Below are 26,303 nucleotides of genomic sequence, written 5' to 3'. Positions count from 1 at the left end.
AAAGTACACAATGCCAGACTGAATGGGCACCTTGGAGGCCATGATGATACATGGGCTCTTCAAGACAAAGAGATGCTTCTATATCACCTACTGTCTACTTGGTATTCCCAGGACACCCAGGATTCACTCAATAAGACTACAATTAATGAGCTATGTGGTACCAAGTAACTCATTCTCTCTGTTCTGAACTTCTTGAGGTTCTGTGAGTCAGAACTTGCCTCACTTAGCTGCTGGGATTGCTATGAAGAATACAGTTAGATAATAGAGAAAGGAATTGCCTTGTGGGTGAGGTAAGGCCCATCTTTCCTTGTCATATGGTTTCTTCTGCCAGGCATTAGGAATTCCAAACAATGAGAATGTTCTAGACAACATGAAAACACTGTTTTAATTATGAACACAGCTGACTTCTATGCTGCCATTCAAACTCTTCTTTTTATTAAGCAGTCCAATTATAGACAGTTGCAAAAATTGCACTTGATTAACTGGACCACAGGAATGATGGTAAAAATCTTACACAGAAAGTTATCAAGTTAACTGGGAAGAAGAAGGGGTTCAGTGGGAGGGAGAGGGGATGACAGAGAGTAATTGGGGTTGAAAACGACCAAGATATGCTGGGTATGGCAGTATACACCTTTAATCTCAGCACTCGGGAGGCAGAGGCAGTTTTAAGTTTGAGGCCAGCCTGGCCTACAGATTGAGTTTTAGGACAGCCAGGGCTCTATCTCTAAATAAATAAATAAGTAAATAAATAAATAAGAAGATGAAGAAAGAAAAAGAGTGAAGTATATTATATACGTGTATGAAATTGTCAAATAATAATAGATTAACAGTTTTAAAAGTATCAAAGAGAAAGAAATGAAAACAGAACAACCAACTCAGCACTTTGGTGAGAAGAATTAGACATGGCTTTTCTGTACTCTATTTCACTGGTTGCTTCTCTCTCTCTCTCTCTCTCTCACTCACACACACCCACCCACATACATACATACATACATACATACATACATACATACATACATACACACACACACACACACATACCATTTTCATTTTGTTTTGTTTAACATAAGGCCTTGCAGTTCAGGATAGCCCTAAACTTGTAAACCCCCAGCTTCCCCCTCCTCAATGCTGGATTACAAGGCATGTGCATCTATGCCTGGCCAGTATCATATGCTTTTATTCCTCTCCAAATGAAGCATGTCAATAAAGCAAGCCCAATTAACCAGTATCTTTGGATATGGAAAGAAACCATCTTCCCAGTGTTTCTTTACTATACCCATGATTAATGAGAAATGCTTTGGGAACTTACTAGGGCTCGCAGCACATGGAAGAGGGCTGTGTCTTTTGTATAGTTTTCAAAATCTAAAACTTGTAGACATAAAGAGATGCCGTGTCATATCCATTAGATGGACACACAGAGAAGAGTTAGTGTTGGCAGTGAGAGAGGAAACTGGATTCCTCCTGGCCTGATGAGGGGAATGAATGCAAACAAGGTAATCGTTGCCTTGGGAAATGGCTGGGTAGTTCCTCAAAAGGCCACATATAGAGTCATTTCATGATTCAACAATTCCACTCAGAGATACGTAATAAACGAACTGGAAGTCCATCTACAAAAACTTTGCATGCAAATGCTCATAGCACCATTCTTCACAATATCCAGGAAGTGGAACCAAGTAAAACTTCCCTCAAGTAATGATGGATCAATAAAACCTAGTATGGCTTCACAAAATCTATCAGCAAGTGGAAGGGTAGAGCTCTGACATAGCCAAACACAGCAGGTGGGTCTATCTATGGAAGAGATCAACTCTGGAATGTTATCCTAAGTGAAAAAAGCCAAATACTATTTGTCAGGACAGGGGCAGGTCAGGACAAGGGCAGGTCAGTGGTCACTGGGATGGAAGGAAAGGAGCCATAAGAGGAACCTACTACTGGGGATGGTGCTCCTCTTGGGGCAAAGAAAGTATGCTAGAGCCACAAACTGCAGATGGCTGCATGACACTGAAAATACTAAAAACACTGATATTTTCATTGTAACTGGGTGAGTTTTATGGTATTGAAATATTTTATTAAAAAGTTTGTTATTTGTTTTATGTTTATAGGTGTTTGCCTGAATGTATGGTCTGTGTGCCATGTATGTGCAGTACTAGCAGAGTGCAGAGTTATAGAAGGCTTTGAGTCGCCATATATGTGAGTGTTGGGAATTGAACCTGGGCCCTCTGAAACAGCTGCCAGTACTTGTAACTGCTGAACCAACTCTCTAACTCAATAAGTTAAGCTTTTTCAAAGCTGGGGAAGAGTAAAAAAGAATGGGGGAAGTCTTGTGTTTTACGAACTTGGAGAGTTATTTAACAAGGCAATAGATTTTTACAGAAAGTAAGATGCGTTAATGTGTTTCTTCTGGTTCAACATTTGGGCTCAGAAGATGGAGAGCCTCAGTGCTATGCTGGTGGCAGGTTGGGAGAGGAGTCCCAGGTTACTTGGAAGAACACACCTAAACCCTATCTAAGAGCAACCTGGGCAGAATCCAAGATAGATGCTCGTGCTTTTTATGGATCAGTTCAAGAAAACAAGTTAAAACTCATAGGAATTCAGTGTACTTTTGGGGCAGACCTTCTTCTACCTAGGCCATGCAACCCCTGAAGCAAGTCACTAACTCCCAGAGGGGCCATCATGCTGAGGGCCTGGGTGGTTCTGGGAAATAACTTCCTCCACTGGGGAAAAACCTCAGCTTGCTACCATCCCCCTGCCCAACACAAGCTACTGAGAGGGTTGGAGTGTGACTCACGAAATGGCAGGGAGTTTTGGCAAACATGTCTTTTACTGCTTATGAATACTTAACAGGTTTGTTTTGGAAAGTAAAAATAATTAAACGCAAGGGTATTTTACGGGGAGACTTGTCATGTCTGTGGCTATTTCATGAGTTGAATGAGTCCTTTCCTTAACTGTGTCACGGTTTCTAGTTCTAAGGTGGAGACTGACATAGCCTAACAGAGAGAGAGAGAAAAAAATGTGCTCTTATGGATGGCATTGGGCAGTTGATCTTTTTTTCCTGCAGAGACATGGTTTATCTGTGTAGTCCTGGCAGTCCTGGAACTCACTCTGTAGACCCGGATGGCCTTGAACTCACAGACATCCACCAGCCCTTGCTTCCCGAATGCTGAAATTAAATGTGTGTGTCATCACTACCTGGCTGGCACTGGGTATGTGAAACTGATAGTTCCTTAGAAACATGATTTCTTGGGCTAAATGAGGGCTCTTCAAGAGATGACAAAGATGCAGGCATCTGTGCTTACTGGACCAGTTCTTGGTAAGATCAAATGTGGGATGGAGCTGACTCAGTATGAGGTACACTTAAGAACAGTTCCAGGGATAAAAAGCAAACCTTACAAAAGCTGTCAGGGACCAATTCGAGAGCAGAGAACACAACCCTGGTTTTAGGAAGCCTCGCTCCTCTTAAGGTTAGGAACAGGGCTGCACTTTGTGGGCATAGGTGGCAACCACATCCCAAACTCAAGGGGATAAGAAATGAACAGGAATGCTGCCCATTCAGATTGTCTTCATAACTTCTATTTCTTACATTAGACCCTTTTCGTTTTCTGTCTTTCTCTATTTCTGCCAGACACCAACAGGAAAGCAGGGACCAGGCAGAGAAGCACAGAAGAGGAAGTGAACCCAGGGTGTGTCTGCAGCTAGCTCCAGGCAGCTTGGGAGTCCATTTTCAAAACATGCCTGGAGCTCATGTGCTTTCTGCCCACCAGTCTTGTGGATGCTGGATCAAGCACACGTGTGTGGCTCCACACGGCTACCTCACCTCATCTCACCTCTCGTGGCACTTCTGCCATCTGGCAGAGTTAATCTTTGCTGAGTAAGAGAGGCTGAAGAGCAGATAAGTACTGAGTCCACTGGCCTCGGGGCAGCTCCCTCCCTTCCTGCCCTCCCCTTCTCTTTTCTTTTTTTTCTTTTTTTTTTTTTTTCCAGGCACTGAATTCAGGGCCAGGCCAAGGCAGGCAAGCACGCTGTCATAGAGCCACACCCCCAACTCACATTTCTTTTTTTTGTGTGTTTTTCAGACACAGGGCAAGGCCTGTCACTGGGTTTGCTCACTTCTGCTCCTGAGACAGGTGGGAGACACAGTGGCACTCTTTGGCTGGTTCTCTTTGTCAATCAGCAAGACAGTGCAGTAGATACTGGGTCATGACCTAGACATGCTTAGGTTTGTCTAGGGAACATTCAAATCACCAGGGAACTAGGGGCCTCTGGGACTCCTATTCTTTCTTGTAGTCATGTGAGTCTTGCTCATGATGTAGCCAGTGCTGTCCCCACTCCCACTTCCAGGAACAGTGACCCACAGATGAAGCCTCATGTACTTTTTATCTACAAAGCACAATGCTTTCGGGCCGGGCAAACACACTAGCCACTAAATAATGACTTCTTACCACTCGTGGGAATTTGGGAAATGAGCCCTGACACAGTTGTGAGTGCTGACTAGGGGCACTTCTGCAGGGAAACCATGGCTAGGATGGAGGGGAACCATCCTGCCATCTGCACGGTGATAGAGACAGGGCCACCCTGCATCTTGTTGACAAGAAATACTTAGAAGGTGCAGGGAAAGCAGTTTGTGAGGATCTATTTAGCTCCAATTAATCAATCTGAAAGAGCTACATTGTCCTTTATATTGAAGGGTGGAGAGCAAACATGAGGGCACTGTCCCAACACAGGTAGAAGACAGGGTGATGGCAGGGAGGACAAAGGGAGGAGGCTGGAAGTACCTGAACAGGCATACACGCACTGCATTCAGCCTGCCTCTGCACACTGAGCACTGGAACCCAGGTTAGATATAAAGGGCTTTTGAAGACTGAAGTGGCTAATTTTGAATCACACTGCAGCATTCTGCCTTCAAGGAAGGATGAGACAATCCATGCACTGTTACCAGACCATTTACTGTCATTTTTAAACTTGACATATGTGCTGGCTGGTCTTATGTCAGTTTGACATACAAACTAGAGTTACCTGGAAGGAGGGAATTTTCTTTTTTGTTTGTTTTTATTTTTTTGAGACAGGGTCTCTCTGTGTAGCTCTGGAGCCTGTCCTGGAACTCAATCTGTAGAACAGGTTGGCCTTGAACTCACAGAGATCCACCTGCCTCTACTTCCTGGGTACTGGGATTAAAGGCGTACACCATCACTGCCCGCTGGAAGGAGGGACTCTTAATTGAGAAAATGCTTCCATAAGATCTGGCCAGAAGGCATTTTCTTAACTAGTTATTGATGGGGGAGGGTCCAGCCCATTGTGGGTGTGGTCATCCCTGGAGGGGTGGTCCTGGGTTCTATTAGAAAGCAAGATGAGCAAGCCATGAGGAGCAAGCCAATAAGCAGCCCCTCTATGGCCTCTGCATCAGCTTCTGCCTCCAGGTTCCTGCCCTGTTTGAGTTCCTGTCCTGACTTCCCTCACGATGAACAGTGATGTGGAAGTGTAAAACCAAATAAACCCTTTCCTCCCCAACTTGCGATTTGGTCATGGTGTTTTGTTCCAGCAACAGTGACTCTAAGACAACACATAAGAATGATCTGAGGATGATGTTTGGGGAGAGGGAGAAGTTCAGTAAAGGACTGACATAGTAGGTCACATACTTGGACTTAGGTGGATTCCCTACCTCCTGGCCCCTGTCCTGCACAGGACACGACTCACTGTCTGCTTCTGAAAATGATCCAGACTCGTCACTGGAATTGGTTCCGTAAGACTGCTCACATTTAATTTGGGGTCGGACTTGGTTGTACATTCCATCTCCCATCAGGCCTGGTTCCTGATGTTCTGTGGCAAGGAATCTGGCTCCCTGGGAACAGGGTGAGGAGGAGAACTCACAGAGAGGGAGGCTGCAGGGGGAGCCCCCACTCCCATCCTCTGCATAGGAATAGGAGGAGCAGGAGCTGGAGGTCCTGGTTCTGGTCTCTAGAGGAGGTGAGCGAGGACAGACTTTGATTGGCACCGGGCAGCTGGTGTTGGGCCGTATCCTGCCTGGCAAGTGGTCAGCCATTAGTCCACTGTGGGAGTAGGCCTGTGAGCTGGGCAGGGACTGGCCAGCTCCTACCCACAGACTTTTTGGCACCGGCTCAGAGAGGTCTTTGTCTAAACCGCTCACCCCAGAATATGAATGCACTGGAGTGCTCACTTGGTCACATGTACTGGAGGAAAAGATGACGCTCCTCCGGTCCAGCTCTCCCTCCTGTTTACAGAGAGCCTCTGGCCCAGGCCCCCTGAGTGGCGACCCCATGGTGAAGTTGGACACATCCTTCTGGCCCACATGGGGCTGTCCATAATTCCCTGTGAAAGGGGTGTAGTCAGTTTTAAGGTCACCCTGAGAGATCCCCTTGTTGAAAGGGCATGCTGAACTCCTGACAAAGTGTTGCTGAGATGTACCAGGCAGACCAGATGACTCCACACCTTTTGCTATACCAAACAGAGACCGTGGACAGGAAGGTGAGGACACGCCCCTGGATGTGTCCGGGCAGGTGGCTCCTGTAGGGATACTGGGGGTAGGGGTAGGGCTGGGCTGTTTCCGGTCCATCTCAACATCCCCAGGTCTGTCTTTGATGTCAGTTTCATCTCCAGACAGGCAGAGTGTGACACTTTCCTCCTCAGTCTCTTCACTGGGTGGCTCACTTTTAATCTGTCCCCTGGAGAGACCTGGTTTGAGGCTATTGCCGGGGCTGTCTTCACTGAATGTGCTTGCAAACCCTGAGGTACTGTGTGAGGGTGCACTATAGACATTCTTGGTACATGCAAGCTGGTACTTCTTGTATCTAGGGTACTGTGTCAGTGCATCTTTTTCTGAGTTTTCCTTGGTGTCTGTGGGTACCTCAGACTCAGGCAGCAAAGCATCTTCTTTCTCTGCTACTGGGATGGCAGTGGCCTCAAAGCTGATGGGGTCTGTGGGGCAAGCCATTTTAGCTGTCTCTGAGTCCATTGTCTCTTCTTCCTCCTCTTCTCCCGCAGAGTTCCCATGGTCCTCTTGGGGGCGCTGGCATGCACTGTCCTTTCGGCACAAAAACAGACCATCCTCGCTGTTCAGGAGCTGTGTCTGCAGGAAGCTGAAGCAGGAGTCCTCCAGATTGTGCATGCGCAGGAACTCAGCACAGCGGATGACCTCTCGGATGTTCTCTCTGCTAAGTAACAGCTTGGCAGTATAGGCAAACTGTAGCAGTGGCCCAAAGCCCCTGGCTGTGACCTGCAAAACAAACAGGGAAATTGCCAACATTACCATCAGCACTGCTATTGTACTGGATTTCTCAACCAAAGCAAGACAACCAGACAGTGCTAATGCCCTAGCATAAAAACTGCAAAGGAGCAGTTAATCTCATCCTGGGTCAGCAATGCTTCTGCTTCCAATAATCGGTGCCTGTCTCGTGCCTGCCACCTCTGTACTTCAGGGCACCAGCAGACTGAGAATCACCAGGATCAAGTGGAGAAGCAAGATGACAAAGGGCTCATTGTTTACACTAATGAAATATCCTGGTAAAAATGCACAGAACAATGGGAAGCCTATTCATTTCTGTCCCAGTCAGTCCTGTTGAGAGCCATTCTACATAAGAGGTGATGCTGTGACTCTTCTTGCAGCCAAAGAAAGCATTATCATTTTCTTGTCAACTGCAAAAGTGGCAGGATGGCACTGTCAAATACTCAAGAGTCTGTGGAGTTTTAAAAAGTTTTTCCTTACGATGTTAAAAGAAACATTGAAAATCCCTGTTTTGCTCCCTCTTCATAGCTTCTACTTGGGATTCTTCTTCCTCCTGCTTCTTTTTTTTTTTTTTTCTCCTTGAGATAAGAGTCTCACTTTGTACATCTGGCTGTCCTAGAACTCACCATGTAAACCACACTGTCCTCAAATTCAGAGGTCCATCTACCTCTACTTCCCAAGTGCTGGGATTAAAGCCATGCACCACTATGCCTAGCCCTACTTGAGATTTCCTTTTCTTCTCTTTCTTTCTTTTCTTTCTTTCTTTCTTTCTTTCTTTCTTTCTTTCTTTCTTCCTTTCTATGCCTAGCCCTACTTGAGATTTTCTTTTCTTCCTTCCTTCCATCTTTTTGATTCATTTACTTATTATATATACAGTGTTCTGCCTGCATGTACACCTTTATGCCAGAAGAGAGCACCAGATCTCATTATAGATGGTTGTGAGCCACCATGTGGTTGCTAGGAATTGAACTCAGGTCCTCTGGAAGAACAGTCAGTGCTCTTAACCTCTGAGCCATCTCTTCAGCCTGCCTATTTGGGATTTTCAATCATCATGTCATACCTGATCTTAGAATAACACCAAAGATGATGACAATTGTCAAGAAGTTAACTCCTGGTTCGTAAAGTGGGTATACAGATCTACACAATCTGGCTGTCATTTCAATGGTTGTAGCCTCCAAGTAGCAAGGGACATGGGCTATCCCTTCTGTAATTACTAGCACCAGCTTTGCTATTTAGCTGTCTAAAATCTTCTGCAGCTAAGCCTAGTGCATTTGCTGCTTCTCCAGTATATTTACAGATGGAAAATGTGGCACTTAAACATAGCCTACACATACATATGGACACGAGCATGCAATGACTTAGAAAATTAAAAGTATGTTGCCTGTGGTTAACTGATTTTTTTAAAAGATAGAAACATCTAAACCCAGGGTTGAGGATAGGCTTCCTTACCCTGCATATACTATTCAATATCCTGTAGATCCTTATTAACACTGCTGCTGATCCAGGAGAAAGGAAGGCAGACCTACAGAGCATGTGAACACATCAAACAAGAGCAGCAGTCATGGGTGCTTGCTGAAGCTACAGTGGCAACCATCACAAGTCTCTGAGGGGTAGGGAGTACAGAGGGAGATGGAGTGGTTAAACCGAATGGCTGACTTCTGCAGTCTTGGGACTTCCTGCAGCACACAGAGCCCAAACTCATTAAAACTGACTCCACTGCTCAAGACTCAATGCTTTCTGTCCTCGCAACTTTTAGCCAGAGAGAAGAGAGGTCCTGGATTCTCCAGGACCCAGTCTTGCATCATCACAGGCATTCAGGTAAGGGAGACTATCTAGGCACACAATGGAATTTTAAATATTGATATTGTTGAAGTACTTAATAAAAATCGAAACAAAAATAATCTTGAACTCACAGAGATCTGCCTGCTTTTGCCTTCCAAGTGCGGGGATTAAAGGCGTGTACCACCTATGCCTGGCTCCATTTAAACTTTTAACAGTTGTAAATTCATATATTTTAGGGAGTTTCTATAGTAGTAAATGGCTTTTTAAAACCTGGCTCTGCTGTTTAATTATTATTACTTGTTCTTTTGGAATGTGTTGTAAGTGACTGTCCTCTATGTCTAGCAACTGCTATCTTGGAGCCTTCAGTTATGTTCCCTTGCAAAAGTCCTTGCAAAAGTACATCTCAGCTGAGATGGTGGTTTATACCCTAGCAAAACAAGGAGATACTTGCCTGAGTATCCAGCTACTTCCAACTGCTTTCTCCCACTGGCAACTCTGCATGTGGCTTGGGGGGTGGTGGTGGTGTCTATATATATAGCTTATCAGTCAGGAAAGGCTAGATGGGACTCCAGGAAGCCTGCCATCCCTACTGGGTAAGGCTTTTCAGGTACAGCTAGTTGGGGAAGGAGTGACCACACCCATGTAAGTAACATCTCACTTATACTCTGTAAGGATGCCATAAACTCAATGGTTCTCCAGAGTGAACTTTGGGGGAATTATGTTTCAGTTTGTCATTAAAACTTTGGGAGGAGGAGTAGACACTGCTTTATAGCAACAGTATGGAACCACAAAAGATGCCACATTAACCAAAGAAATCTACAAGAGAACTAACAAACCAAGAAGCATTGCACTACACCCTTTTCAAAAATAATATAAACTGTAGTAATCGAAGCAGCACTGTTATGGCATTACATAGGACCAGACCAGGAGAATGGACCAGAGAGCTCAGAACAAACCCACACATTTGCAGGCAGCTGATTTGACAAAGGTGCCAAGAACACACACTAGGGAAAGAACATATGTAAATGCTGTTGGGAAAACTGTATATCTATACAGAATGACAACAGACCCTTGTCTCTCACCGGATACAAATATCCACTCAAAGTATATGAAAGACTCAAATGTAGGATCTCAAATCATAAAGCGACTAGAAGAAAGCATGGGAGCATGCATGGACTATGATGGTTTTGGATATGATCTAAGATGCCACCTAATTTTGGGGTGTGAAGAAACAAAAGCAAAAATAGACAAATGGGATTATATCAGAATTTTAAAAGTTTCTACATAGCAAAGGAAATAATAAAGTACAAAAAGAACCCACAAGATATTAGAATATTTTTGTAAAGTCAACATTTACTATGGACAAAATGTAAAAACAAATTATGAGGCTAGCTATGGTGGTACACCATTTAATCTCAGCACTGAAGAGGCAGAGATAGGCAGATCTTCATGAGTTTGAGGCCAGCCTGGTCTACATAGGGAATTCCATAATAGCCAGGGCTACATAGTGAGACTGTCTCAAATAAATTATAAAAAAACTCAATTTCATTTAAAAAAGGGACAAAAACCTCAAACAGATATTTTTCAAAAAGTAGACATACAAAAAGCCCATGGATTTATGAGAAGTGTCCAGCATCACTCTTAAATAGGGAACTGTGATTCGAACCCACAGCATGGTACTGCCTCAGAATGGCTATTATCAGAAGTGTAAAACTTAGTATGTGTTGGTGAGGCTGTGGAGAAGAGCCGCCATTGGAAGTTCCTTAAAAAATGAAAAATGGAACCCCATTGCTGGGTTATAAATACAATATTCAGAGATGTGTAGGAGAGATAGAAAGAATGACAAGATAATTACTCAGTAAGAGCATAAGCAAGTCAACCATGGAAGTGCCATCACAAAAGTATGTGAATAGCTGTCAGCTGAGAGATCCAGACAAATACATGAAGAGAAATCGGTGGCTCCCTTGAATTCACTCACTGGGACACCAGGATGGAGTTAAGTCCCTGTTTATTTACGCCGTAGACCAAGGCACATTCATACAATGTGCACATTTACAGCTGCACATTGTACAGCTGGAGAGGAACCCCAGACAATGGCAACAGTTCCAATGTATACAACAAAGCAAGTGTACATCATACATTCTGGACAATGCTAAAACCAGCAAAAGTTGTCTACCTAGGATATTAGCCTCCATGTCTCCAATGATGCTTCCACAACTAAATCCACTCATTGTATCAGATGGCAAATCCAAGTAACAATGTGAAGCTCTATGTTCCCAAATCTGTCATCACATCTGCACCATTATTCACTCTTTGTTCCTAAGGAGTAGGTCTCTGATAATGGGAAAAAATAAGAATGGAGGGAGGCAGAGAGTCACAACACCAATGACCCATAAAATTGTATTTAAAAAAGTAATGATCATGAAGTGGGATGAAAGTGGTTAGAAATAGAAAACCAGTTCTACTCCACTGCTGTTAATGAGCTCAGCCCCATTTTCTTTGAGGAACATGGACATATCTAGGCTAAAGCCCACTGGCCACTTAGGAACATCCTAAAGGCACAATAAACAGATAATAAGTAAGTACAATGTTAGGAAGAACTTGGAGTCATAGCCCTGCCTTTGAGTGACAAATCCTGGATAGATGACTTTGAAGAGCATTTTTCATCATGCTTAACTGTATTGCTCTCTGGCCTGGAACTCACAGCACGTACTGTACAGATGGTACTAGATCACACATCAGGAGCACACAGTCCATGTGGGACTGAGACCAGGAAGGATACAGGAACTAATGTTTTCCTGCTTTGTGTGTCCTGCTTGCTACTGACCTCAGTCAACGATTGATACACATGAGGCAGTGGTACCAACCTGTAGATGTTAGCTCTGATAGGAAGACCAGGCCACCAAACTCACACTGAGTATGACATATCAGAACTCTGACCCTTAACCCATAATTCCTTTGCATTCTGACTTACCATTTCCATGCAGTTAACAAAAGGAAGATGGGCTAATACACACTCAGCTAGGAGAACACACAGTGGATGCAATTTGAAGGATGAGGAGCTCATTACCTCCCAAGGAACCCGTCTTGCTACTGGGCAGAGCTTATGATAAGAAACGCACACAGTTGGCCTTTAAACATATATATGGGGTCCCATGACTTTTATGGGATAATCAACTGTTTTCTGATTGGATTTATTGTGTACTCCACAGGAGATTGTTTATGTCTGGTACTGTAAACCCAGACAAACACTCACTGCTGAGAAGGTATGTGTGTAACCCACAACTATTGTTTTATTGAGTGGACACATTATCAAACTGCTTTCTAAATATTCATGTTTTGACCCAAATATTTGTGCTGCTGTCAACTTTGTGCAGGGAAGCATCTTTCAGCAATGAGCAGGAGTCAAAGTAAAGCCTCCTAACTGGTCATTGTGCTGAGTAAGTATGAGTACTCAGCTCTACATCAACCTCTCCCAAGGCTCAGTGAGCATCATGAAAGAGGGTGCAGGAAAAAGATGGGGAGGAGTGCTATAAAATACTATCTTCTGGGAATGACATGGCCCTGCACTTATGAGCTCACAGCCACTGGGGTTACACATGACCTACAGGAGATTAAGCTGATCAGTAATTCTAGTGTGGATGGGAGAGGGGGTCATGAGGTCCCACACACAGCTGGCTTCCACAGGCACCAGGGCACAAACAGAACACACACACACACACACACACACACACACACACACACACACACACTCCTTAATTCTTTTTAAATGGGAGTTTACATTTTTTTTTTTTTAATGAGACTAGGAACACCCTCTACTTAAGGTACATAATTGAGGCTCCCTTGTTGGGTTTGAAGCATAAATATACGACTGTGGCAGAAAGCTCATTTGAAGATGAAGTAGGAGGTGTGGGGATGGCTCTCCAGGAGGGGAAAAAAAGACGAGAACTCCTAAGTAAATTGGGAATGTGGGAGCCAAGGGGAGGGTAGAAGAAGAGATGGGAGAGGAGTGGGGGAAAATGTATGCTCAGTAAATATACATTAAAAAAAGTTTCTAGAAACTCATGGCAAATGAAATGTAGTCACCATTATTTTCCATTAGTTTTAAAACAGACTAAACCCCTGTGCTTTTTTGTTTTTGTTTTTGTTTGTTGAGATGGTGTTTCTCTGTAGCTTTGGAGCTTATCTCTGTAGACCAGGCTGGCTTCAAACCCACAAGAAGCCTGCCCAGAGAAACCCTGATGTCCAGACCCCTCCTCTCACCTTCGCCTAATGTGCTTTGTGTCTCTTAGTTCTATCTTGACCTCTTCTGGGTGTGCTATCACCCGCTGGACTGGGGACCCCTGCCTCTGTCTCCCAAGTGCTGGGATCAAAGGTGTGGGCCACAACTGCCTGGCTCTAAATCAATCTTTTAAGACCATGCATTCAGGGCTGGGGTATAGCTTAGTGATAAATCATTTTGTTTACTAAATATAAGTACCCGTGGTGAATTCCTACAGCTGATAAACACCTTCAGCAAAGTGGCAGGATATAAGATTTACTCAAACAAACAAACAAACACAAAACTCAGTAGCCCTACTATATACAGACAATAAAGGGGCTGAGAAAGAAATCAGAGAAACATCACCCTTTACAATAGCCATAAACAACATAAAACATCTTGGGATAACGCTAATCAAACACACGAAAGACCTATAAAGTAAGAACTTTTCATCTTTAAAGAAATAAATTAAAGAAGATACCAGAAAAATGGAAAGATCTCCCATGCTCTTGGATAGGTAGGATCAACATAGTAAAAATGGCAATCTTGCCAAAAGCAATCTACAGAGTCAATGTAATCCCCATCAAAATCCCAGCACAATTCTTCATGGACCTTGAAAGAATACTCCACTTTATATGGAAAAACAAAAGACCCAGGATAGCCAAAACAACCCTGTACAATAAAGGAACTTCCAGAGGCATCACCATCCCGGACTTCAAACTTTATTATAGAGCTATAGTCCTGAAAACAGCTTGTTATTGGCACAAAAATAGACAGGATGTCCAATGGAATCTAGTAAAAAAAAATCCTGATATTAACCCACACACCTATGAACATATGACAAAGAAGGTAAAATTACACAATGGAAAAAAGAAAGCATCTTCAACAAATGGTGCTGGCATAACTGGATGCTGACGTGTAGATGACTGCAGATAAACCCATATCTATCGCCATGCACAAAACTTAAGTCCAAATGGATCAAAGAACTCAACATAAATCTAGCTACATTGAACCTCTTAGAAGAGAAAGTGGGAGGTACCCTTGAACTACTAAATGGTACAGGAGACAGCTTTCTGAACATAACACCAGTAGCACAGGCACTGAGATCAACAATTAATAAATAGAAAAGCCTCTGTAAGGCAAAGGACACAGACAACAAAACGGCAGCACACAGAATGGGAAAAGATCTTCACCAACCCCACATCTGACAGAGGGTTGATTTCCAAAATATACAAAGAACTCAAGAAGCTAGTTACTAAAATACCAAATAATCAAATTAAAATGAGATTGATGACTAACTTACCTGCCATCATAGAACCCTCATCTAGTAGCTGATAGAAACAGAAGCAGACACTCACAGCTAAACACTGAGCAGCACTGAGCAGAAGTCCTGGAATCCAGTTGCAGAGAGGGAGGAGTGATAAGAAAATGGGGGCAAGACCAGGCTACAGAAACCCACAGAGACAGCTGACCTGAACAAGGTGGAAGTTAATGGACCCCTAGACTGATAGCTGGGAAACCAGCATTGGACCAACTCGGAACTCCTGAACATGGGTCTCAGTTAGAAGGCCTGGGCAGTCTAAAGGACCCCTGACAGTGGAACCAGGACTTTGGGAGCACATTCCACATGGAGGGGATACTCTCTTAGTCTAGAGGCAGGAGGGAGGGCCTAGTCCCTACTCCAAATGACTTGACAGATTTTGTTGATCCCTCCTGGAAGGCATCACCCTTCCTGTGGAGTGTGGGGGAATGGGATGGGAGGTGAGTCAGGTGGCATGGGAAGAAGGGAGAGAGGGAGGGAAGGAGAGTGGGAGGGAGGGAGAGAGGGAGAGAGGAAAGGAGGGAAACAGAGAGGGAGGGAGAGAGGGAACTGGGATAGATATATAAAATAAGAAAAAAATAATAATAAATGTAAAAAAAAGTGGGGTACAAAACTAAATAGAGAATTCTCAATAGAGGAATCTTAAATAGCTGAAAGACACATAAGAAAGTGCTCAGCATCCTTAGCCATCAGGAAATGCAAATCAAAACAACTCTGAAATACCATCTTACACCTGTCAGAATGGCTAAAATAAAAAACATCAATGACAGTTTATGCTGGAGAGGATGTAGAGAAAGGAATACACTCTTCCATTGCTGGTGGGAGTGCAAACTCTTACAGACACTTTGGAAATCAGTATGGTGGTTCCTCAGGAAATTGGGAATCAGTCTACCTCAAGATCCAGAAATTCCACTCTTAGACATACACCCAAAAGATGCACATTCATACAACAAGGACATCTGTTCAAACTATGTTCATAGCAGCATTATTTGTAATAGCCAGAACCTGGAAGCAACCTAAATGCCCCTCAACTAAAGAATGGATGGAGAAAATGTGGTACATTTACACAATGGAGTACTACTCAGCAGAAAAAAAAATAAGAATCTTGAAATTCCCAGGCAAATGGATGGAATTAGAAGAAACCATCCGGAGTGAGGAATCCAGTCACAAAAAGACAAACATGGTATGTACTCACTCATATATGGATTTTAGACATAGAGCAAAGGATTACCAGCCTACAATCCACACTGCCAGAAAAGCTAGGACCCTAAGAGAGATATACATGGTCCCCTGGAGAAAGGGAAAGGGACAAGATCTTTGGAGAAAATTGGGAGCATGAGGGGAGAGGAGAGGGAGTTAGGAGGAAGAGGAGGGGAGAGGTGGGCATGAGGGAGCAGGAACATTGAGTCAGGGAAAGAATAGAGGAGAGCAAGAAAAGAGATAACAAAATAGAGTGAGCCATTATAGGTTTAAAGAGAAATCTGGCACTAGGGAAATGTCCAGATCTACAAGGATGACCCCAACTATCAATCTAAGCAATAGTGGAGAGGCTACCTTAAATGCCCTTCCCCTATAATGAGATTGATGACTACCTTATATGCCATCCTAGAGCCCTCATGTAGTAGCTGATGGAAGCAGAAGCAGACACCCACAGCCAAACACTGAGCCGAACTCCTGAAATCCAGTTGCAGAGAGGGAGGAGTGATGAGCAAAGGGATCAAGACCAGGCTGGAGAAACCCAGAAACTGCTGACCTGAACAAGGGGGAGCTCATGCACCCCAGTCTGATAGCTGGGAAACCAGCATAGGACTGACTCAGACCCCCTGAAAATGGATGTTAGTTAGGAGGACTGGGCAGTCTATGGGGCCTCTGGTAGTGGATCAGTATTTATCTCTAGTATACGAATGGACTTTGGGAGCCCATCTCACATAGAGGGATACTCTCTCAGCCTAGATACATGGGGGAGGGCCTAGGCCCTGTTCCAAATGATATGACAGGCTTTGAAGACTTCCCATGGAAGGCATTACCCTCCCTGGGGAGCAGAAAGGGGGTGGGATGGTTGGGGGGGCAGGGGAGGACGAGAGGGTGAGGGAACTGGGACTGACATGTAAAACAAGCTTATTTCAAATTTAAATTTTAAAAAATTATCAAAGAAAAAAAAAGTAAGTACCCCTGGCAACACAAAACAAAACAATAATGCATTAATACTAATCTTTCTACAAATGATGGCATCCATTTTATTTTCTTAAAAAAATTAACGCACAAACTAATGGGCTTAGTTATACTTTCCTACGTTGTCTTTCTTTTTTTGTATTTTACTTTATTTACTTTACATATAGGGGTATTTTGCCTACATGTGGGTGCTGGGAATCAGATGTGGAAAAGCCATCTCTCCAGCCCCCTTTGTCTTTCTTGATCCTCTTCTCCTACATCCACCACTTCCTCCAGCCTTCCTGCTGTGCCCTTCTTTTCTGTGTGGCACATGTGTACTATTACCATCTTATCCTCCCCAACTTTCTTAAGAACTCTCCTCCCCTACACAGTCCCCTTCATAGTTTTATGATCTTATCTACTCTTCACATATGTACCCACACTTAAAAAAATTAAAATCAAGGATCCAAGTATGACATAGCATGTGGTATTTGCATTTCTGTATCGGGGTTACCTCACTATAACAATTTCCAGTTCTGCCAATTTTCCTGTAAATCTTATATTTTTTAATGGCTACAAACATTCCATTGTTATATACCACATCTTTATCCACTCACGTGTTGATGGACATCTAGGCTGGTTCTACTTCATTGCTATTGTGACTAGTGCAGCAATAAACATGAACATGGTAGAATATAAAATGACATGATATAGTGTCTTTCAGGAATCAGCCCAAGAGTGGTTTAGCTGAGTCATAAGGTAGCTGCATTTTTTTTCAGGTTTTTGTTTGTTTGTTTTCGATACAGGGTTTCTCCAAATAGCCCTGGCTGTCCTGGAACTCTCTATGTAGACCAGGCTGACCTTCAAGTCAGAGATCTGTCTGCCTCTGCTTCCCTCACACTGGGATTAAAGGTTTGCACCACCACCACTCAGCCTTTTCAGGTGTTTAAGAAGTGTTCATATTGGTCTCCATGGTGGCTGCCCAAGATTATACTTCTCCAGGCCCACCAACATTTGTTACCATTTGTCACTTCTAACTTCTCTCCAACGCACTAATGCTATACAAGCACATACATTGTATGTGTTAGACTAATTAACCTTGCTACTAGGGGGAATTTACGAAGGTCACCAATCTCATAATTTCAGTAAAGCTTCTAATAGTTTTAGCATAATTTGGACAAAGTGCAGTAACTTGAATGGAGATGACTCTCATAGGCTCATGTATTTGAATGCTTGGTCCCTAGTTGGTGGAACTATTATGGGAAGGATTAAGAAGTGTAGCTTTTGTGGAAGAAGTATGTCACTGGCTTTCAAGTTTCAAAAGCCCATGGTAGGCCCAGTCTTTCCCTGTGTCCAACTTTCAGATCAGATCTTAGCTACTGGCCCAGTGTTAAGTCTGGTTCCCTGGGTTGGCCTCACATTCCTGGGGTTAAGTGATACCTGTGTCTGAGCCTCTGGAATAGCTGGGACTATAGGTGAGTACCACTAAGACTGGCCTAGACTATGTTATAAGACTATGTTTTAAGATGAGGTCTCATATATCCCAGGCTAGTATCAAAGTTGCTATGTAGCTAAGAATGACCTTCATCTCCTGCCTTCAGCTCCTGAATGTTGGGCTTACAAGTACATACTACATGTTCGGTTATGTCCATGTATTGGGGGGGGGTGTTCTTGCCTGAACTGGTTTAAGGTGCATGGGCAATAAGGCCTTCTAAATGAATTTTTAGGGAGACCCCTCTTTACTATCATATGCCTATACATAGTTGTGCATTATAAGAAGGGATCCATGAAGCAGACAAAATGTTATAGAATTGAATCTATCAATGAAAATAGAAAATTACCTAAACCATATCCCCTATTAACAAGTCTCTCCTTACTGTAGAGCCCACACCTGTTATTGTAAAGTTCCTTATATTTTCCATCACATGTAGTTGTATTCAAGTCTACTTAAAGATGTCTGGCCAGCTGAATGTGCTACCTCGGGTATGAAGTGTATGAATGAGAGTGAATTTCATACTTGGTTTTGTTGTTGTTTTCGTGAGTCAGATTCTGGGCCTATCTCCTGGACTGGAGATAATTGCTGTATTCCTCTCTTGCTCAATGAAACTCTTAAAAATTTTTCTTTACAAAATTATTCTTTGATAGTTTCACACATGCATATGTTTTGATGGAATCCACCCCAATTATCCTCTCTTGTCTGCCTCTAAATTCTATTGCACCCCTTCCTCTTCCCAGAAGTTCCCTTCTCACTTTCATGCCTTTCTCTTTGTGACCCACTGAGTTTAATAGGTTTGTCTGAATCCCGGGGTGGTAGGTTATCTCCTGGGCACAGTTACAATGCCCACTTCTGGAGAGCCTATACGAAACCAGCAGGTTCAGCTCAACATCAGACTTTAGAGTCTGGAAGATGATTGTCATGATTAACTTGTCAGGATCTAGAATTAGCAAAGTAACAAGCCTCTGGGCATGTCTGTGGCTTATATTAGGTTAAACTGAGTTGGAATGACCCACCCTAAATGTGGAAAATACCATTCTGTAAGTTGGGTGCCCAGGAATGCATAAAAAAGGGAAAGTGAACTAAGTCCAAGCATTCAGTTCTCTGTGCTTCTTTACTGAAGATACAGAATGACCAGCTACATGACTTCTTTGCCATGATGGACTGGTCTCTTTAAATGTGAGCCAGACTAAGCCCTTCCTCTCTTGAGTTAATTTTGTCAGGGTAGGTTATCACCATGGCAGGAAAAGTAACTAAGACAATGACAAAGAATAAATGGCTTTTTGATAGAGAGGCATATGGTAATACTGTTCTGCCCAGGTTAGAAAGAGCCTGGGAAAGCTGGTGTCCAGAGAGAGCTTCAAGTGGGTCCTCTGTCAGTGTCAGTGTTGGCTGGCTTAGAACCAACATGAAGCTATTTTTTTTTTTTTTTTTGTTCTTTCAGGGCTAGAAAGAACTGAGGGGGAAGCAAGCATGCAGTGGTGTCCTTGCTGACAACTGCCAACCTCCTGGGCTGAGAACTTCATTTTGACGGGGTCATTCTACTCCTTAGCTCACCACTTGCATGTGAGGCACTTGTTATTTTCTCTTTCAGGTAAAGACAGTTATGTTTCCCAAATACATGACAGGCAGAAGTCATATCAGATATAAATATATTCATATTTACCCTAACAGCACACAATGAAAATAGCAGCTCTCCCTTCTGAAAGATTATGCAAGGGAGTTCATGGAACGGTTTTTAGAATGCGATTTCAATATAAGTACAGACCTTAAAATAGAAATAAAATAGTAGCATTTTACACTTTGTAGTGTAAAATGAAAGCGAGAAGCATCCCACTCACCAGAGATGAAGGAGTAAAATGTGCACCAGGGTTTATAGTTTCATTTGAAAAAACACCCCCAAAGATCTATTTTTTTTAAAGATATTTAAAAAAATCATCTAATTTACATGCTAAGTGACCTTTTCCCCAATCAGAAACTCAATGATCTTCCTAGACCAGAACTTTGTTGAATCAAGGCCTGTTTTTATCTTATCATCCCCTCTAATCATTTCAAACTGTCAACCACTTCATCATTACCCAGAAAATACTAAACAAGCTGAGGGGCTCTGGTGAGGAGAGAGTCCCTCATTAGAATCCTTCACATTAGGCCAGAAACCCTACCCCTGAAGCCTAACTGGTTCTGAGTCCTCTGCATCTCTCATGCAGTTATGGATTGCGGCTGCCTTATGAGGAACCTTGGTCTGAGTCAGTGCTGTGACCATTGCTGTAGTCTAGACTGTCAACTCTCCACTTTCCATTAGATTCCCAAGGAACGTTGATGAATATTTATTCCTCACAGTTAACATCTCTCAATCCTCTGCTTTCCAGCATGTGGTGCTGCTCATCCATGCACTCATCTTAACATTGCACAATCCAAAGTTTGACCTAAGAGCATATGATATACTTTTCTAGATATTCAGAAATGTTCCTATTGTAGAAATAGTTCTTCAGTCTTTTGAAGACACCCCCCTTCAAAAAAATTACAAAAATTTCTGATCTCTGGTTTTCAAATGATATTTTGGGCACTGTAATTCCTCAAAAGATTTTTTTTTTTTTTTTTTTTTTAACAGCGACAGGTTGTAATACAATCGTGTCTAGTTACTCTCTGTATTTAGGGGTTTAATTAGCCTAGATTGGGAGTATAAGTCCTTTCTTATTGTCCATGGACCCGGGGTTTCTAGTGCTTAGCCTTACCTTACTTTTGGTCTAATGATTGCTTTACTTAATAGACATGAGAAAGCAATTCTGAACTCTTTGCTTTCCTTAGTACTACAGTCCCAATCAAACAGAACTTCTGGCATAATTATCCTCCTTTGTAGAAAGGGGGTATTTGTCTGAATTTTGTTGTGGGTATGCCTAGTCCTCTAAAATCTTGTTTCCCTGTATGTATAATCTCTATCATTCTATTATTTAAAAACACTTTAAAAATGTCTTGAAGCCCAAACTGCAAAATTTATATAAGGAACCCTTCAGGACACTAGGCTTGGTAAGAATTTCTTGGATATGAAATCAAAGCACAGGAAAAAGCAAAACTATTTAAGTGGGACTGTCTTAAAGAATATTGCCTAGTGGGAACACACCTTTAATCCCACTACTCAGGAGGCAGAGGTAGGAAGCTCTCTGTGAGTTTGAAGCTAGCTTGGTCTACAGAGTGTATTTCGGGACAGTTAGAGCTTTGCATAGAAACCCTGTCTCAACCACCACCGCTGGGGGTGGGGGTGGGAAACCAAAGAACAAACAAAATAACATTACTCATCAAAAAACACAACTGACAAAGTGCAAGGTGATATTAGGAGTAGGGGGAAAGCTATAAAATCATTTGCCTGAGAAGGAGTTGTTCATACTAGAAAAGAATTCCTGTAACCCAAAACAAAATACCCCCAATAATAATCTGATTTATGATGAATGAGGGCTTCAAATTGGCATACCCAACAATCATATGAAAAATGCTCATCACTAACCATGAGAAAGATGCATATCAAAACCATGATGAAGTATTAACTCATTATGGTAGCTATTCTTGATAGTAACAAGTGCTGACAAAATGCAGAGAAATTGAACCTTAGAACACAGTTGATAGGACTGTTTTACAGTCCAAAAGGAGAAACAATAGGAAAATTCCTCTAAGATGAAAATACAGAGGGCTGCTGTATGACTTAGGCTGCTGTATGACTTAGTAGTCACACTTCTGGGTAAACATCCAAGAGAACCAAAGCAGATGACTAAATAGAATTTGCACACTTATGTCACTAATTACAAAATCCAAGAGGTGAAAGCAACTCAAATGTCCACTGACAGATGAAAGGGTTGGTCAATGTGGTAGGTCCATACAACAATGTCCATCCTTCAATACACCACAACATGGAACAATGACCACTCTAGTGGTCAAAGAGAATTCTGGAGGCTATTCATATGAATGGCATCCGGGAGATGCTTTTCCTTTGCTTTAATTGTAAACGGGAACAAGACCATGGCATATACAACCCAACCATGTGATCTGCCATGAACTATAATACCAGTGTTACTTGGTTACTTCTCATTTCCTCCATACTCCCCAACAGGGCCTCTGTTCTCATGTTCCTGCTTCTCTTTTCTCTTCAATTATTCTATTTTTATTGGAACACATATCAGTGCAATGCCATTTTCTCCACTAGGTTATCTGGATTACCTAAGCAGTTCTATTTATGATCATGTTACTAAGCTAAAACACAAAATCTGAAAGTTTGTCCTATTGGAGCTGTCAAGATGGCCCAGAGATAAGTGCTTGATGTTCTTCCAGAGGATCTGAGTTCAGGTCCTAGTACCCAGACTCCAGCTCTAAGGGACCCCACACCCACAGTCTTTGTGAGCACTCGGACACATGTACTCATACATAAAAATGCAGTAACTTAAAAAATTCCTCCTGCTTTACTCATAGATACAGAGTAGGAATATTGTGTCTTTCCCCTTTCCTGGGTTTCTCAGACCATTTACCACACATTTCACATGTTCACATCAATGCCAAGCTTGTCAGCATCTCCCATCATTGGTGCTATGAGTTTAGCAGGAAACTCATCTCCCTTATTCCTCACAATTTTCAATTTAAAGCATGCACCATAAGATCTCAATAACAAATAATTCTGAGCTAGTTCTAGCATGGGCTACTGTGGCAGGCAGCTTGAAGATACATAGTTGAAGATACATGTCCTACCTGGTTAAGGAACATTTTTTTTCCTTCAAGAAATGAAATCATATTTTCCATCTGAAATAAAAATACAAAAAACAAAACAAAACAAAAAAACCTGGTAGATCACATGTGTTATTTTTCTTCTTGACCCCAGGAAGTAAGAGGGTTCATATGTCACTCATCCTCCAATAAGCCACAAGGACCCAGTGTACCAAGGCAGAGCCACTAGTCAAATGGGGATGGCATGCCTAGCTACTCATCTCCTGTCATTTCCTGCCTTTGTTTGCAAAGCAGGAATGAACATGGACATTATGAGGAAATGCAGATAATCTGCTTGAAAGGGTTTTGAGAGACAAGCAGAGCCCCTGCATTTGCAATGCAAGTTGGGGCTTGCAGGAAGCACAAAGGCATGGCTTGCTTTCCTAGTGGGGCTTCTACAGCAGCAATTACAGTACTTTGGTAGTCTTTATTTTCCTTCACTTAAGTCCTTCACTGACCACCACATATTAGCAGTTGGGGCAAGCTGACTGGGTTACCTAAGGTTGTACAACAAGTTGGTATAAAAATCATATATATAAACTATTATTTTTCTACCTGAAGGGATTGTTGTCTGTTTTCAACCGTTTCTACCATGGGTTGTGTCAATGGATGGCAGTTAACACTGATGCAGGCACCATCTGTGTTCTGAGGGGATTTAAACAGAGTCATATGTGAATTGGTCAATGGTTGTCCTAAAGCCATAGGCCAGACAGACAGAAGATAGCACTTGGCTGGGTTGGAGAAGTTCTGAAGACATGATAGCCACATCCTCAGATTAGAAGGCAGGCCTGCCATCACCCAGCCACCCCTCTCATCCTGCCTAGCTAAGCTCTATGTTTTGTGTGAGAGAACAGTGGGAGTTAACAACTTGTATCAGTGTAGCCACACTAAGATCTGCCCAAGTTTTCTGGGTTCTTGTCTTGAAGACTTCCTATGCCTTCTCTGGGATACCAAGACTATAGGCTTGTAAATACCATCAACAGGGACTGGAAGCAAGTCTTTACTGGGAAATGCAGTCCAGGACTTCAGGTAGCTGGCATAAAAACAGGGTCCTATTTTTGTCAACTGTGTCATATCTGCTAGAGGCATGAGAGGCAGACATTTCTAACAATGACTGTGGTTGGTTATATCCAGTTTCTGTGGGTCTGAAACATACTTTTCACAGTAACTTCAGAGATGCTGAGAAGGGGAAATAGCTCACAGGTGCATCCAGAATGTCCTTGGAGGTTGTTCTGGGGCCATCTATTTTTGACATACTAGGAACTATTATGCAAGATCTCTTGACTCATAGCTCCTAACTGGGAAAATACCTTAAAAAAACAAAAACAAAACAAAAAACCAAAAAACCTATAAATAAGGATATCCAAATATCCTGAAAACAAACTTTTGTTTTTTGACAAATGCCAACCCTCAAGCATACCAGGTGGTGTCATGTTGGGTGAATTAAACCATTTCTGAACATGCTGTTAAAGATGCAGGTGGAGATGCCCATAGTATTCAGGGGTGTTCTAGTATTTTGATAGAATTGTAGTTACTGAAGTTGAAAAGTAGGATCAGAAATAACAATGAAAACCATGTCCCCCAGTATGCAGTATTCTTTAGTGAGTATCTGGTTCATGGGCAGCAGGAGCCACAGGTTTCATTCATTGTTAAAACAGAAGTCTTCCAGTGTGACACACTTTGAAACCTCAACTCAGCGAGCAGGGGTCTGGACAGCATCATCATTGCTTTCTGTAACCAGTGTGGAAGGCCAGAGCTTACCAACTTCTAGGTAGGGTAACTTTTGCAGGGAAAACATAAGCTACATTAGCCAGTTCCCTGCTGAACTATGCTACTCCTACTCCCTGCTGATTCCACATCTCTTCTCTCCTGTACCTCCATGATCTCTCTGGGTTGTCAATCAGAGAGAGGCTGGAGGATCTCTGAGCAAATGCTCCTGACATGGGCTGTTTAAGAAGGACTACCTTCTACTTCCTTCCTTTGTATGACTTCCAAAATTTTCCCAGTCCTAATCATTTTTTTTTTTTTTGGTTTCTTGCCATCTTCTCTAATCAGATGCACAGTTCTCCCTCTGACTTCTAGCATTAACTGAACGAAGCTGTACCTGCTGCTTAGGCGCACTCTGGACCTTGATCCTCCTTATTCCTGAAAGCTGTGGAGGATAGGGATGGCATGTCCATCAGCAGTGAAAGAGGGACCAGAAAAAACCTTTACAAAGGAGGTGCCAATTCAACTGGCTCCTTCCTCCTCTGACCTGGACAACAGATTCTGCTTACAGACCATCATTCTTTGCATTTAATATGGAAGTGCTGTTTTTCAGTAATTTTTCATATTAGCTGAATATTTCATGATGGATCTCTAGATAAGGAATTCTTCAACTTAGAGTTCTCATGTGCCTTCTGCATGCCCTCTAATAAAGTTGATTAAAATGTTCATGGAAAAGGTAATTTTGTCATTTTTTATATTTTTGGTTGTGAGCCCAGGCTTTAGCAGCTGAGCCATCTCTCCAGCCCAATTCTGTTATTTTTAGAACACAATAACATCACATATTAGAAAAGGGTCACATTTCCATGTCGAACCTAATACTACTACCTTATCTGACAATGGTTAAATGATAGGAATCCACTACATCATAAAGAAATGCTCATTTTGTATTTTTTGCTAATGAATCTTGAATAAATTAGGTAATTTGTATAAGTAAGATGTTACTAAATAACCAGTACAAAATATTATTTGAACATTTATTACTTTGGGTCATAAGGTAAACTTGACAGAAGCAAGAAATGCATTCTACCATGGAGGAACTTGGAATGTACAGACAATACATGAAACAGGTATAGAGTTGCTTACCCAACTGTTGTTAAAATTGCTGGTGCAATATATGAGAGAAAGAGGGTGAGTACCTGTTGCCTAACACATTAAGTTTAAATGGAAACAGGGTAGGTGACGAGGGGACACAAAACTAAAACAAACAGTTGCTGCTCTTCAAATATTGTGATCCTAATCTTGGTAAATACAAAAGAACAACCTCAGGGCTTTCTAGGAAAATATCTTCCATAAACACCCAGAATGAATATCTTTCTCTGGTGAAAGAAAATCAGCGCCGTCCACCCAGCTAACCCTCAAACGGATGTCTCAAAGGAGACAATACAACACAAAGGCTATGATTCCTTGGGAGAGCCTGCCAGTGCATGCGAAGCCACAGAGCAGAGCAGACAGGGGCTCATAGTCACAGCTTCAGGTCACAGGGTACCAGCCTGTATGTAGGCTGGTCTGAAGCCAAGGTGGGCAGAGTGAGGAGCTCAACTGTTTT

At 42.6% G+C, this 26,303-nt stretch overlaps 1 protein-coding gene across 1 annotated transcript in view; it reads right to left on the bottom strand.

Moving 5' to 3' along the window:
* Positions 1–26,303, bottom strand: part of Bach2 (BTB domain and CNC homolog 2) — a 341,417-nt gene that overhangs the window by 11,002 nt on the left and 304,112 nt on the right. The window contains exon 5 of the mRNA XM_051187483.1: positions 5,654–7,225. Within this exon, the coding sequence (XP_051043440.1) occupies positions 5,654–7,225 (1,572 nt within the window). The remainder of the gene's footprint in view (positions 1–5,653; positions 7,226–26,303) is intronic.

This window comes from Phodopus roborovskii, unplaced genomic scaffold, assembly GCF_943737965.1.
Source record: "Phodopus roborovskii unplaced genomic scaffold, PHOROB, whole genome shotgun sequence".
Lineage (NCBI taxonomy): Eukaryota > Metazoa > Chordata > Mammalia > Rodentia > Cricetidae > Phodopus > Phodopus roborovskii.
The sequence above is the reverse complement of the archived record's forward strand: the minus strand, read 5'-3'. Positions and strand labels throughout refer to the sequence as shown.